Genomic DNA, 12,560 nt, shown 5'->3' with positions numbered 1-12,560 from the left:
ATGAGGACTCAACCCACAGAAGTAGCCAGAGGATGTCCCAGTCAAAGGGGTAGGACTGCAAGGCCCCTTACTCTGAGGGGATTCAACTTAAAATGTCTCTTAAATGGCCATGCATACCCTAGCTGAGTGTGCTCTGTAGTCATTCTAATTAGTTGGGGCAAGCCCACAACAAAAGCAGGAGAAGGGTCTGGACTCTGAGATGCCCTGGTCTTTATCAGGTCTCTGGCAAGCTCTGGCTCCTGCCAGGTGTCTGTTAGGGGATTGTGTTGCTGTCAGGGCTTTGTCTTTTTTTTTTTTCTTTCAGAGGGGTTGCACCTGCCACACACCCTCGCTGCAAGTCTGTGGTGGAAATGGGATGATGATTGAAGTTGGTGCCTTTTAAAGTGCCTTTATGTATTGTGCAAGGTTTATAAACAACTGGAAACAATATTGCTGGAATGTGTCCAGAGAAAGGCAACAAAGCTGGTGATAGGTCTGGAGCACAAGCTGGTTTATTTAATAGAATAAACCTGGTCTATTCTATTCTATTCTTTCAAATAGGTTGTGGGAAAACAGTTTTTGTGGAACCCAGATGTCTTTAACAGGCTGGAGCCTGGGCATGGCTACCTGAGGCTGAGATTGAGACACCTCAGTATAGGACTAGCCTACCCTGACCCATCTTTGCATACACAGCTTGACTGTAAACTCCTGTATGGTGCCACTACTGAAATGTGCTTTATCATATGGTCTGACTTTACTGAAGTATGCTGCTACCTTTGCAAGCTTAACTGCATCATGGTTAAAGTACTAGTTTAGTTTAACATCCTGGAAATAGTTGTAGCTTTTTTTGACACCATGCTTGGGAAGAAGCTGCTGGTTTGCTGCAGGAACTGTCTGTATCTGGGTATAAGAATGCAAAGCAACTTTCTTCATGAAGTTGCCAGAAGATAAGAAAAAGTCATGACCTTATTTGCTTACATCAGGGATAGTCTACATAGTCAGGTTCATCTAGTAAATATGTGCATTGTCAACCATCTCCAGGCAGTCCAACCATTTCTTATTTCAGTGGTGGTATCAAAAGGCAACACAGCAATCATAACCGCTATAACACCATATATAAAACAACAAAGTTGTGCAACCTTTTATTGAACACATCAGATGAATAAAGTACAACCAGAAAGATAAAAAAAGATGGAGATTTGTTTGCACCAAGTGACTACAGTACCAAAAAGACACAGGTCATGTGAATTGTGTGCAGAAATAATTTCAGGCAAAGTGCCTCTTCACCTGTGTGTTTGTCATGCTAACCAGAAACAGACTGCTGTGTCTAAGATTCTGTGGTGTAGTTTCTGCATCTAGTAACTCAGTATTCAATCATCTTGCAAGCTTAAGAATACTGCACCTACAAAATAGTGTATCTCTTGCATCAAAGTATAAAGTGTGTTGCTTACAGTTTAAAAATCTATAGAAAAAGTTTGCTTTCCATACAAAAATGCTGAGATTTTGACCAGATATACATTTTGAGATGTGAAATTTAACACATTTCCTGCAACAGGAATAGGAGGCTCTAAACATGAGGCAGCAGCAACCTGCACAGAGGTGTGCGGGATGCAAGGGTGCTGTAGTGGCTAGTCTGTGAAACTAACACAGTACAAAGTCTCTGTATTGTATTACGTGCCATCACTGCTTGGTTGATGCTAGTTGCATGAAGAAAGCACTGCAGAGAGTGTGTTTGGGGATAGCTGAAGGTTCTTGGGGTGTCCCTAAGTTGGTGGAGGCCCATTGGTGTATCGCAGCATGGGATAAAAAGAACGGGCAAAATTGTTTGCCTGGGTGCAGCTGTAATCTTCCTCAGAAGATGGGATCATGCAAGCCAGAAGTAATAGCAGGAGAAAGAACAACTGAAGAGGTAAAGCTGCTCTTAATACACGGTAAAAGAAGGAGGGAGATCGAGGAATTACTTGAGCAGTTTGTAGATGGCTTTCTCCTCTGGAGAGGAAAAAAAAAAGACAGACAGACACATAGACAAAAAAAGAAAAAAAAAAGAGAAAAAAATGCACTTTAGAGTTTGAATTAAAGACATTGTTTTAACTCCCATCAGCCTTGTAGCAGTCAGGACACTAAGCTCTCCGTACTCTCTTGCCAGCTTCCCAAACAGAGTGACTCAAGCTGAAGAGCAATGGAGACAAATTCCTCCCAAGTGCACTACATGTGGCATCCCAAAAGCCACTGAACCCCCCCAGGTGCTCCTGTATAATAGATTTGCTGTTCTTAGTGAACCTGTTTTTACCAAAAACAATGTTTAGCAAGTGAAGCCAACTAGCAGCAGCTATGAAAGCTTGTCTCCATGGAGAAAGACCTTGGAGTGTGGGTGGACAGCAAGTTTTCCATGGAACAACAATGTGCCCTTGCAGCCAAGAGAGCCAATGGTATCCTGGGGGGCATCAAGAAGGGTGTGTCCAGAAAGTCTAGGCAAGTTCTCTCTACTCTGGCCTGGTGAGACCACACCTGGAATATTGTGTCCAGTTTTGGGCTCCCCAGTTCAAGAAAGTCAGAGAACTGCTGGAGAGAATCCAATGGAGAGCCATGAGGATGATTAGGGAACTTGAGCATCTCCCCTATGAAGAGATCCCTGGGGCTATGTAGTCTTGAGAAGACTGAAAGGGGATCTCATCAATGTGTATAAATATCTGAGGGGTGGGTGTCAAGTGGATGGGGCCAAGCTATTTTTGGGGGTGCACAGTAATAAGACAAGGACAATGGGTTCAAATTTGAACATAGAAGATTTCACTTCAACATGAGGAGAAACTTCTTTACAGTGACGGTGATGGAGCACTGGAACAGGCTGCCTAGGGAGGTTGTGGAGTCTCCTTCTCTGGAGACTTAAAAAACCCACCTGGATGCATTCCTGTGTGGACTACCCTAAGTGATCCTGCTTTGGCAGGCGGGGGTGGACCCAATGATCTCTTGAGGTCCCTTCCAAGCTCTGATACACTGTGATACTGTGATACCCTTCCAAGATGCAGGGCTGTGTATCTACAGGAAAATGCCCTACACATGAAACATTTTAAATATGATTTGAGAGTGTGCCAGACTGCTCAGTGGCAAGTCAGCTGATAGGTTGTGTTTGCTGTCCTTACTGCTGAGGAAGAAAGCCACTGTTCAGAGTGACAGGCTTCTCTCTGCCTTGGCATCTCTGTGATCTATCATTTGAAGAAGCCTTCATGTACCAGGGCAGAAGTTCTTCCTTTGTCCTTCATAGTCTGTAATAAGTGGCTCTAAGAGGCAAGTTTCATGCATGCTGGTGGAACTAACAGAAGGTTTAAAACTAAAACATCCCCCTACTTGGCACAAACCAAAATATTTTCTCAGGAGTGAAGACAAGCCAAGGTTGCACATCAGTGTAGGAGCGGCAATTCACCATTCACCATGGTGCAGCCTGGCAGGTAGTAGAGACACTACAGGTAGGCAGAAAGTACCTCCACCTGTATGTCAGCCTGGGAGGAACAGCTGCCCAGGTTCTACTGGCACTCAGATGTTCTCACCATATGTCAAGAGGTCAGGTCAATATAAAGCAATACCTTGTGCTGCTGCCGTCTCTGCCATCTGCAGTTCTCCTGACGAGCTGGTGAGAGAAACAGCTTTTAGCATCCAAGTTGCACAAACTACAAGGATTTCTCTGTCTCAAAAAAGACACTTGTAGACTTTAAAGTCCTGTTCTACATTTTGTAATAAGATACATGCATCTAAAAGGCTAGATGATAATGTCTGAGAAACTTCCAGGTTAAATATGTCAAAGTAAGCTATATGCTGTTAAGAAAATAGTAGAAAAAAAACACTTGCCTTCTTCACAGCAGGGTTGGATTCTGCTGCAACTGGATTATAGGCTCCAGCATCCAAGTCATCTGGAACTAGCAGGAATGTTCTGGTATCCTAAAAGGTAATCACACCTTCCTCCTTAAAATACATGTTCAAAACTCCCAACAGATGAAATGCCAAGAGCCACCTTTTACTGCCCCTCTGGAGGTGCACAGCCCATTGCCTCTTTGCATGTGCACAAGCAGTGGCAAGCAGAGGCTCCAGTTCCCCAGCAGAAGGAAAAGGGAAAAGGCTTTACTCTGCACAGGCTGAAGGAATTACAATGGAACAGGTGCCTACAGGAATTAACCTGACAATCTCTCTATCCGACAGCTCTCAGGGTAGGTGATGTATTGCTATGAACTACAGCTCCTGAGTGTTCCTTTCCTCCTTCTAGCATGATGTGTGGTATGGATCATAGGATGATTCAGGTTGGAGGGCACCTCAGCATATTACCTAGTCAATCCTCCTGCTCAAAGCAAGGTCAGCTATGAGACCAGACCAAATGCCTTAGTCAAAGCTTTTTCCTGTTTGCTCTTCAAACCCCTCCAGGATGGAGACTAATGGGACAACCCATTTCAGTAACCTCATGGTGCTGAGTGTTTCCTATAGCTAGATTTCTTTTTTTTTTTGAGCTTATGAAGGTGGAAATACTTAAGTTTTAAGCCAATCTTTTACAAATGTCTTTACTCTTAGTATGTTATTGCTTTTCAGTAAAAAAAGATCCATGAACAAACACTTAAAACTCTGGCTCACCAGTTTTCCTTGTATTGTTTTTAAGTCACGTGAAACTTGTTCAATAAGCTGTTTCAGTTTCTTTCCAATGACGTGGACTTTCTCATCAGCTTCAATGTAATCACCATCTGATTTGAGCAGCAGGTAAGCAGTGAGCTCTTGGAGTGAGTTTACTTTAAGCTGTTGTTCTAGAAGCTCTTTCTCCAGTTGCTTAGAACAAACAAAAATCAGTGCAACAGAGTGTTACTCTCAGCTTTAAAGATGTTCTCACAGAATCATAGAATGGTAGAGGTTGGAAGGGACCTCTGGAGATCATCTAATCCCACACCCCTGACAAAGCAGGATCACATAGGGCAGGTCACACAGGAACGTATCCAGACAGGTCTTGAAAGTCTCCAAAGGAGACCCCACAACCTCTCTGGGCAGCCCATTGCAGTGCTCATAAAAGGAGGAGCTCTGGAAAGTTTTCAAGAACAATTCAACCTGCCTGAGAGCCTGCAATACATAGGAATGGCTGTTACAGCTACATAAGACATGAAGTTCTCTTGAAGAGAATGGTTGTACCTGCTTAAAATCATTCTAGTGGTAATTAATCCCTATGGAAAAGACATGAAACCTTGGAAATCAGCAGTCTTTCTCCAGCATAAAGACTGTTCATAGGGAACTAAATGATGATGCTTAATTACAGAAAAATGCCACAGAAAAGGCACTCTCTTTGTCTGTATCAGAAACCATCCACGTGCCTGAGTACAGCAGGTTGGAGGACAGGCTACAGACATCTTAAAAATAAACGTATTGTTCTTCATTTTGTAGTGAGAGTTATTGACTCACTGGAAGAATTGAGCTGCTGTAGTTAAGACTGCACTTACCATTAGCTCTTTCTGGCATTCCAGTATTGTATTGGGGTCAGCATTTGGATCTGTGATTTGTGCTTCATTTCTTCGGCTATCAGCACTTGCTAACCACAGGATTAGTTTTTGGCTCTGATCGTGGAAGTCCTAGAGAAACAACAGATTTGCTTATGAGAGAAAAAACAAAAACGTGGCAGTGCTTTCACCTGACTTTGCCTACAAACCAAATGACCAGCCCACAGTAAACAGCAAGTAACAAAAATTGGCGAGGCTACAGCAACCTAGTTAAATTATTCCACCTTTTGTTATACCAGGTATTATCACACCAGGGTAGTATCCTGTTGAAAGATATTTTCACCAAACGATTTAAGCCAGAGTTCTGAGAATCCACTCCCTCGACGTGTAGGAATTCTCTCTCTGCCCTCTCCCCTTACCTGTTCCTCAGTAGAAGAGTTTTGCCTTGTAAGCTGGTATGTGGTACACACCTGGCAGTGCAGTAGGGCTTGTCGTAAACCTTTCTTCCATCTGTCCAATACATGAGTTGCTTTCTCCCAGTGCAAGTTCACCTTCCGAAGCCTGTTCTGAAGCTCTTTGAACTCGGTGCTGTCTGCTTTCTGGAATTCTTTGCTGCTCAGGTTCACAGAAAGCACCACCGCCTTGTAGCTGTCAAATGCTTTAAGCATGTCCTGGTAGGAAAAAGGGATTAGGAGTGTCTATGAATAATGAAAAACATGTTTATTTCCAACAATACCACATCCTCAAAAGAATCACAGGTATTGGGGGTGCTGGGGAAAACTATTTGGATCACATGGCTTTTCACATACTGCTAAGGAATGTATTAAGTAGGTGGCCTTTATAAAGCCTTCACTCTGAAGGAAACAAATCTGGCTGCTCTTGTGTTACTCCCTAAATCGCAGGCATTATGGCTTAATCCACATCTGCCCTTCCTTCCTCTGAGCTATCTTCTTCCCTGACATTTGAACAAATATTCCCCCAGGTTATCACATGGCATATCCTCTTGATTTAAAAAAAAAATCAGAATAATGCTGAAAGGGACATCTGGAGATCTCCACTCTAATAGGGCCAACTTCAAACTCTGTGCAGGCTTCTCACTCACACTTTTAGTATCTTTGCGGGGCAGACATTCCCCTCTTCCCCACTGTTCTTTCTCTCTAGTCAAGGGTTTCTGTCAGCCCATTTCTCTGACTTCTCAAGGTCCCTGTGAATAACAGGGGCCTTCTTTCCTCCTCTCCCTTAAAACTGCAGTGTGCCAAGTCACAGGTGCAGCCATGCAGCCCCTATTTCTGAAGCTTTGTTTTGTTTGGGTTTTTTTAAATGAATGCCAGACAATGCCTCCTACCTTCAAGAAATTTACCATTTGAATCAGTGTTCTTCAAGCTGTGGGCTACTGCACTAGAAAAGGAGGAGCTGCAGAACAAGTCCTGCAATCAACAGCTTGGATTGCTTTTCCTAGCATCCTTTAGGACAGTCTCTATATTCCCCAGATCTGTGTCCCACTGTTTGAAATCTGCTCTAAATTACTTTTCATCCCACAAAAGGATCCCGTCTCTCTTTTTCAGGCAAGCAAATTTCTTCCAGTTATCAAATAATACAAACAGTCCACCACAGCCTTCAAAACACCAGTAAGCCAGTCTGCAGCCAGACTGGCTTTATCCTTATCCGAGGCAATTGGGGTGTCCTGACAGCTCACAAAGCTCATGCCCTGGAGCATGCTGGCTCTTGTAGAGACCCACAGAGAGCCAAACTGTCTGAAAAGGGGATTTACAGCCAGCTGGACTTTTAAGAAAAGGTCAGACACTCAACTGCAGCCTGAAGGGAAGCACCTCCCTCCACTCCCAAGGCCTGAACTGAACAAGACTTTCCTAGCATTTAGTGTTTAAGTCAGACTAGATGATGCAATCACTCTCCTTACTGGAGTCATGCACTGGAATGCAGTCATGCTCCCTGGCTTAATGACTACTATTCTGGGATGTATGAGCCTAAGCATTGTCTCAACATGCCTAAGAATCATAGACTTGTTAGGGTTGGAAGGGACCTCAAGGATCATCTAGTTCCAACCCCCCTGCCATGGGCAGGAACACCTCACACTAGATCAGGTTGCCCAGAGCCACATCCAGCCTGGCCTTAAAAAACTCCAGGGATGGGGCTTCTACCACCTCCCTGGGCAACCTGTTCCAGTGTCTCACCACCCTCATGGAGAAGAACTTAGTCCTAACATCCAATCAGAATCTACCCATTTCAAGTTTTTTTTTCCATTCCCCCTAGTCCTATCACTACCTGACACCCTAAAACGTCCCTCACCAGCTTTCTTTGTAGGCCCCCTTCAGGTACTGGAAGGCCATAATAAGGTCTCCTCAGAGCCTTCTCTTCTCCAGACTGAACAGCCCCAACTCCCTCATCTGTCCTCATAGGAGAGGTGCATCAGCCCTCTGACCATCCTCATGGCCCTTCTTTGGACACACTCCAGCACGTCCAGATCCTTCCTGTAATAGGGGCTCCAGAACTGGACGCAGTACTCCAGGTGGGGTCTCACTATAGCAGAGTAGATGGGGAGAATCACCTTCCTTGCCTGCTGGCTATGCTTCTCTTGATGCAGCCCAGGATGTGATTGGCATTCTGGGCTGCAAGTGCACACTGGTGGCTCGTGTTGAGCTTCTCATCCACCAGCACCTCCAAGTCCTTTTCTTCAGGGCTGCTCTCAAGCCAGTTGCTGCCCAGCCTGTATTGGTGCTTGGGATTGCCCTGACCTAGATGCAGGACACTGCACTTGGTCTTGTTGAACCTTATGAGGTTGTCATGGGCCCACCTCTCCAGACTGCCAAGGTCCCTCTGGATGGATCCCTTCCTTCCAGCTGCACCACACAGCTTAGTGTCATCAGCAAACCTGCTGTGGGTGCACTCAATGCCACTGTCCATGTCACCAACAAAGATGTTGAACAAGACTGTCCCAGGACTGATCCCTGAGGGACTCCACTTGTCACTGGCCTCCACTTGGACATGGACCATTGACAGCCACTCTTTGGGTGCGGCCAGCAAGGCAGATTTTTATCCACTGAATGGTCCATCCATCAAACCCATACTGCACCAGCTTGGAGACCAGGATGTCGTGCAGAGCACTGTTGAAGGCTTTGCTCAGGTCCAGAAATCCCTCCTCTGTTCTACAGAGTGTCTTGTTTGTGAGCGTCATCCCAAGTGTGCTGCCAAATGGACCAGTAGCCTCAGATTTCAGGTGACTCCTTACGAGGCTGCTGGCAGAATGTGAGCACACAGGGATTCTGCACTCCCACAAGCGTTAGGAACACTTGCTCCCTCGGAGCTCAACCTGAGAGATATTTTGCTACTTATGTCCTAGAGAGCACTATCAGCACTTCGATGTACCCTGGTAAACTGCTGGTTCTACTTGCAGACCTCGCTTAGTCCTAATTTATGGAAGCTGACAAACTCAGCAGGCAATACAACAGGAACGCACATGCTGACAAATGTTCACATTGTCTCTCTAACTGTTCTACCACTTGGCTGAAGATTAGCAGAGACCGAATTGATTTTGTTTCTTGTTTTTAACTAATACAGCCATTTTTAATGATAAATCTGCATTTTCTAAGTGAAGAATTACGCCTGCATGTTTTGAAAGGATGGATCCTCCAACTTTTGGACAAAGGTGCTATTTGGAGTTGGGATTTTTCTAAAACATCATACGGCTATAACCCACAGCTTTAGAACAAATCTTTCTCTGTCTCTGTGTTGGAGCTACATCTCCACCACTCATCCTTAATTAAACTGAACAAGAAATCAGCCTGGACTTTGCAGCCTGTAGACCCAGCTAACTTTCAATCTGCTTCTGATTTACATAGAAGGGAATGGCACAGAACCAGGAGAAAAATGCTGCTATCACAGCTCAGAATACTCAGACTCCACAGGACAAGGCCTGACCCATGGAATCTGGAGTCTAAGCCTTCATTTATGTTTTTTTTCCCATGTTTGTTTTCTAAAACAAAAAGCCTAAAAAGATAAATTTGGGTCTGAAATATTTTGTTAGAATGAGAATCAAGTGTCTCTGCAAGAAAACAGGGAAAGATTTTTATTTCAGCCTGGCTGCCTGCTATACCCAGGCATTTTGCCTGCAAATCTCTACCTGGGAAGACAGAAGCACCTTGCTTAAGTACCCGCTTCAGTACTCTTAGCTGTAGACAACTTAACTCCCCTGTGGACCCACACTGTCATCAGTGTTCATGCTGCTGACAGACACTAGGACTGCAAAGGCAATGCTAAAGAGCATCAGCATCGTGAAATCCCACTTCTCAGTATGCCACAACTTACTTTCAATTTCTTCACCCTTTCTTCCAACTCCTGCATGCTGGTTGGAGGTTTCATTTTCTGCAGCTCTTCCAGCTCTTCCTCAGTTTTATCAAGCCAAGCAGAGACTTCACTGAGATCAGAGCTGAGCTGCTGCCACTGCTGCAGTTTCTGTTTCATCCTAAGTTTGTTTCTGAGGTCTTGAGCTTGGATGAGCTCCCACTTATCAATAATGCCTACAAATGATAGAGAAAGAGACATTTAAATATTTGTCAAGGTGAAGAGTGCAGAAAAAAAATTCAAGGAGTTTTATGAATAAATTGTTCTCCAATCTACTCAAGGCCAAATAATTGCTACCAGCTACTACTGTTATCTAGACTATCTAGACACATTTGTTCTTGAGATGCTGCAGTCTGCAACTTTCATATTGCTGTTCAAGTTATCCACATAGGAATATCACACAGGATTTTAACCACATTAATTGAAGATGTTTTAATTCACTTGGAAGAATGGCACAAACCTAAGGAGATGGAATTTGGTGAGCCCAGCTATTTTGTAGACACCAAAACTCATCACAGGACCAAGTGTGATCAGGCAGTTAGGACTCGGGTTTATGTTTCCTTGTTTCTGTGCTAAAGGAGATGGATGTACCACCAGCGTGCAATCACTAACACTTTCTGAAGTACATCTAAGCACTTCTCAGAGGTTTTCCTATTTTTCCCATGCATGGGACTCAACCCTGGTCCATCTGTGAGATCAGAGACAAACTAAATAAGCTGGTATATATAGCAGCAGTCTTCTCTTTAAGAATCACTCAGCTAATTTTTGTGCTTACAATACAGAGTATTATTAGAATCTCAAACACCTGAGACCAGGAACAAGGTCCTAAAAGGTTAAGAGAAGCAGCTGGTTGGTCCATTTGGAAGAAAGCGCCACAGCAAAGAGAGCGAAGCAGAGAAGACATTACCAGCTTTGACAAATCATTTCTGTAAGTGGGAGCTGTAGCATCTTGTTACATAGACTACCAAAACCTGAGAAAATTAACTACGGTGTCGTGGTTTAGACCAAGATGGAGCTGAGCCCCATGCAGCCACTCCTACACTGGCTCCCCAACATCCCTCCTCTGTGGGACAGGAAGGAAAAGCAGAAGCTAAAGGCTCCCTCCTCCATGGGTTAGGATAAGAAGAGATTAATAGAACATTACAAAGCAAGAAGAAACAACACAAGTAACAGTAACACTAATGAAGTAATATATAGAACGAGCGACACAAAGCACAACATGCTCTCCAGAAATGTCCAACCCTGTTCTGTCCCCACACTGGCACCTGCCTGGCTCACCCCTCCTTTTAGATAGTGGCGTGACATCATTGTGGTATTGAATATCCCACTGGCTGGTTCCATCACCTGTCCTGGGTGGGGCCCCTCACAGCTTTGTGTGCATAGACCTTATCTGCTCTGAACCCAGAACATACAGCAATCTTATTTTAGACGAAGAGTCACATTTCTCCACTTTGGAATCTGATTAAAAGTCTCTCAGCTGAAGCAGTCAGCATCACACAAAAGCAAAAATTGTTCTCATTGCTTCCAATGAGCAAAGAGACAGAAGTGTATTATGAGTGATAAAATTCTCATTTCTGGTAGAAAAATGGAAAAGCTTAGAAGGGTAAACATGGGTTGGACAATACCAAGTATGAAGGCAGCTCAGCAAACCCTACTAACGTATGTTAATTTAGAGGGTAGAGGTTCACTTCTATTATGTTCCCACAGCAAACATGCTGCCTTTGTGCCATCTCTGCTTTGTCTCCCTCAGAGTCTCAGGACAAACACCACAGCACCAAAGTCACTCCTAATATTCAGTACCTGGCTGTTTCTCTGCAGCTGCTATGTTCACAAGCTCTTGGTCATCTTGGGGTTCTTCATCGCTCACATTAGCAGATGTAATTTTCTCCTTGTTCATGCTGCTGCTGCTTGTAGAGCTGAGCTGCTTCACCTGCAGTGACATTTTGGTGGGTGAGCCCTGCAGGTTAACAAACCATCAGACTTCATCTGTTCTACTTTGGGGTGGCTGGGATGCCACTGAGTTCCTGCATGTCAGATTTGGCACTGGGTTTCTGCATCTTTGCTAACAGTTTATTCTGGCTCAACAAATAAACACACCCCTTAGAGATGCTAATTATTACAAGACTGGACATGGCAAATTAATTGCTTTTGCACTACATGTACTAGACAATATACATTTGCTGAAGCTCTTTCTTGGATTCTGAGTACTGGCAATATTGACGCCAAGTCTCTTAAGACTGGATCAAGTATGACAAAAGCAGCCAAATAACAGTACCTTGTGCTCCTCTTGTGCCTGGAGGAGAGCTGACAACTGGACCAGATCCACTGAGCCTAGCAGCTGCTGGCAAAGCCACCACTGGCAACCAGTCATCAAGGCTGAGTTATCAATGAGGCACATATTTTAATACCCAGAAGCAGATTAAATGGTGGCTTGCATGCTAGAAAAGGACCCTTCAAAGTGGTCTGCTTAGAGAAGGGAGATACAGAAGTATTAAGGGAAGATATTCACACTCTCTCCTTGGTGGGGGGTTAAATTCTCCTAGACTTCTCCTCTGACAACAAAGGAACTAAGTTCCTCCAGATCCTGACTCTGATCAGTAGCTGCTTTAAAGAAGCTTTGTTTAGCAAGTGGATACAGACTTTCACCGGTTACCTGAGCCACCAGAAATAACATCTGATTTTGCATAATGTGAACATTCACCTCACAGCTAATCTCTTCCTTGATACTGGAAGAGGATGGAGTTACACAGGAACAACAAACAG

The 12,560-nt window shown here is 44.2% G+C and overlaps 1 protein-coding gene across 1 annotated transcript in view; it reads right to left on the bottom strand.

Moving 5' to 3' along the window:
- Positions 1 to 856: 856 nt before the first annotated feature.
- SYNE2 (spectrin repeat containing nuclear envelope protein 2) overlaps positions 857 to 12,560 on the bottom strand; it is a 188,276-nt gene continuing 176,572 nt past the window's right edge. Inside the window, exons 112-119 of the mRNA XM_054161733.1 lie at positions 11,598 to 11,727; positions 9,762 to 9,973; positions 5,909 to 6,109; positions 5,442 to 5,570; positions 4,594 to 4,782; positions 3,823 to 3,912; positions 3,561 to 3,604; positions 857 to 1,968 (exon numbers count right to left, since the gene is read on the bottom strand). Coding sequence (XP_054017708.1) covers positions 1,743 to 1,968; positions 3,561 to 3,604; positions 3,823 to 3,912; positions 4,594 to 4,782; positions 5,442 to 5,570; positions 5,909 to 6,109; positions 9,762 to 9,973; positions 11,598 to 11,727 — 1,221 coding nt within the window. The 3' untranslated portion in view covers positions 857 to 1,742. The remainder of the gene's footprint in view (positions 1,969 to 3,560; positions 3,605 to 3,822; positions 3,913 to 4,593; positions 4,783 to 5,441; positions 5,571 to 5,908; positions 6,110 to 9,761; positions 9,974 to 11,597; positions 11,728 to 12,560) is intronic.

Source organism: Dryobates pubescens, chromosome 5, assembly GCF_014839835.1.
Source record: "Dryobates pubescens isolate bDryPub1 chromosome 5, bDryPub1.pri, whole genome shotgun sequence".
NCBI lineage: Eukaryota > Metazoa > Chordata > Aves > Piciformes > Picidae > Dryobates > Dryobates pubescens.
The sequence above is the reverse complement of the archived record's forward strand: the minus strand, read 5'-3'. Positions and strand labels throughout refer to the sequence as shown.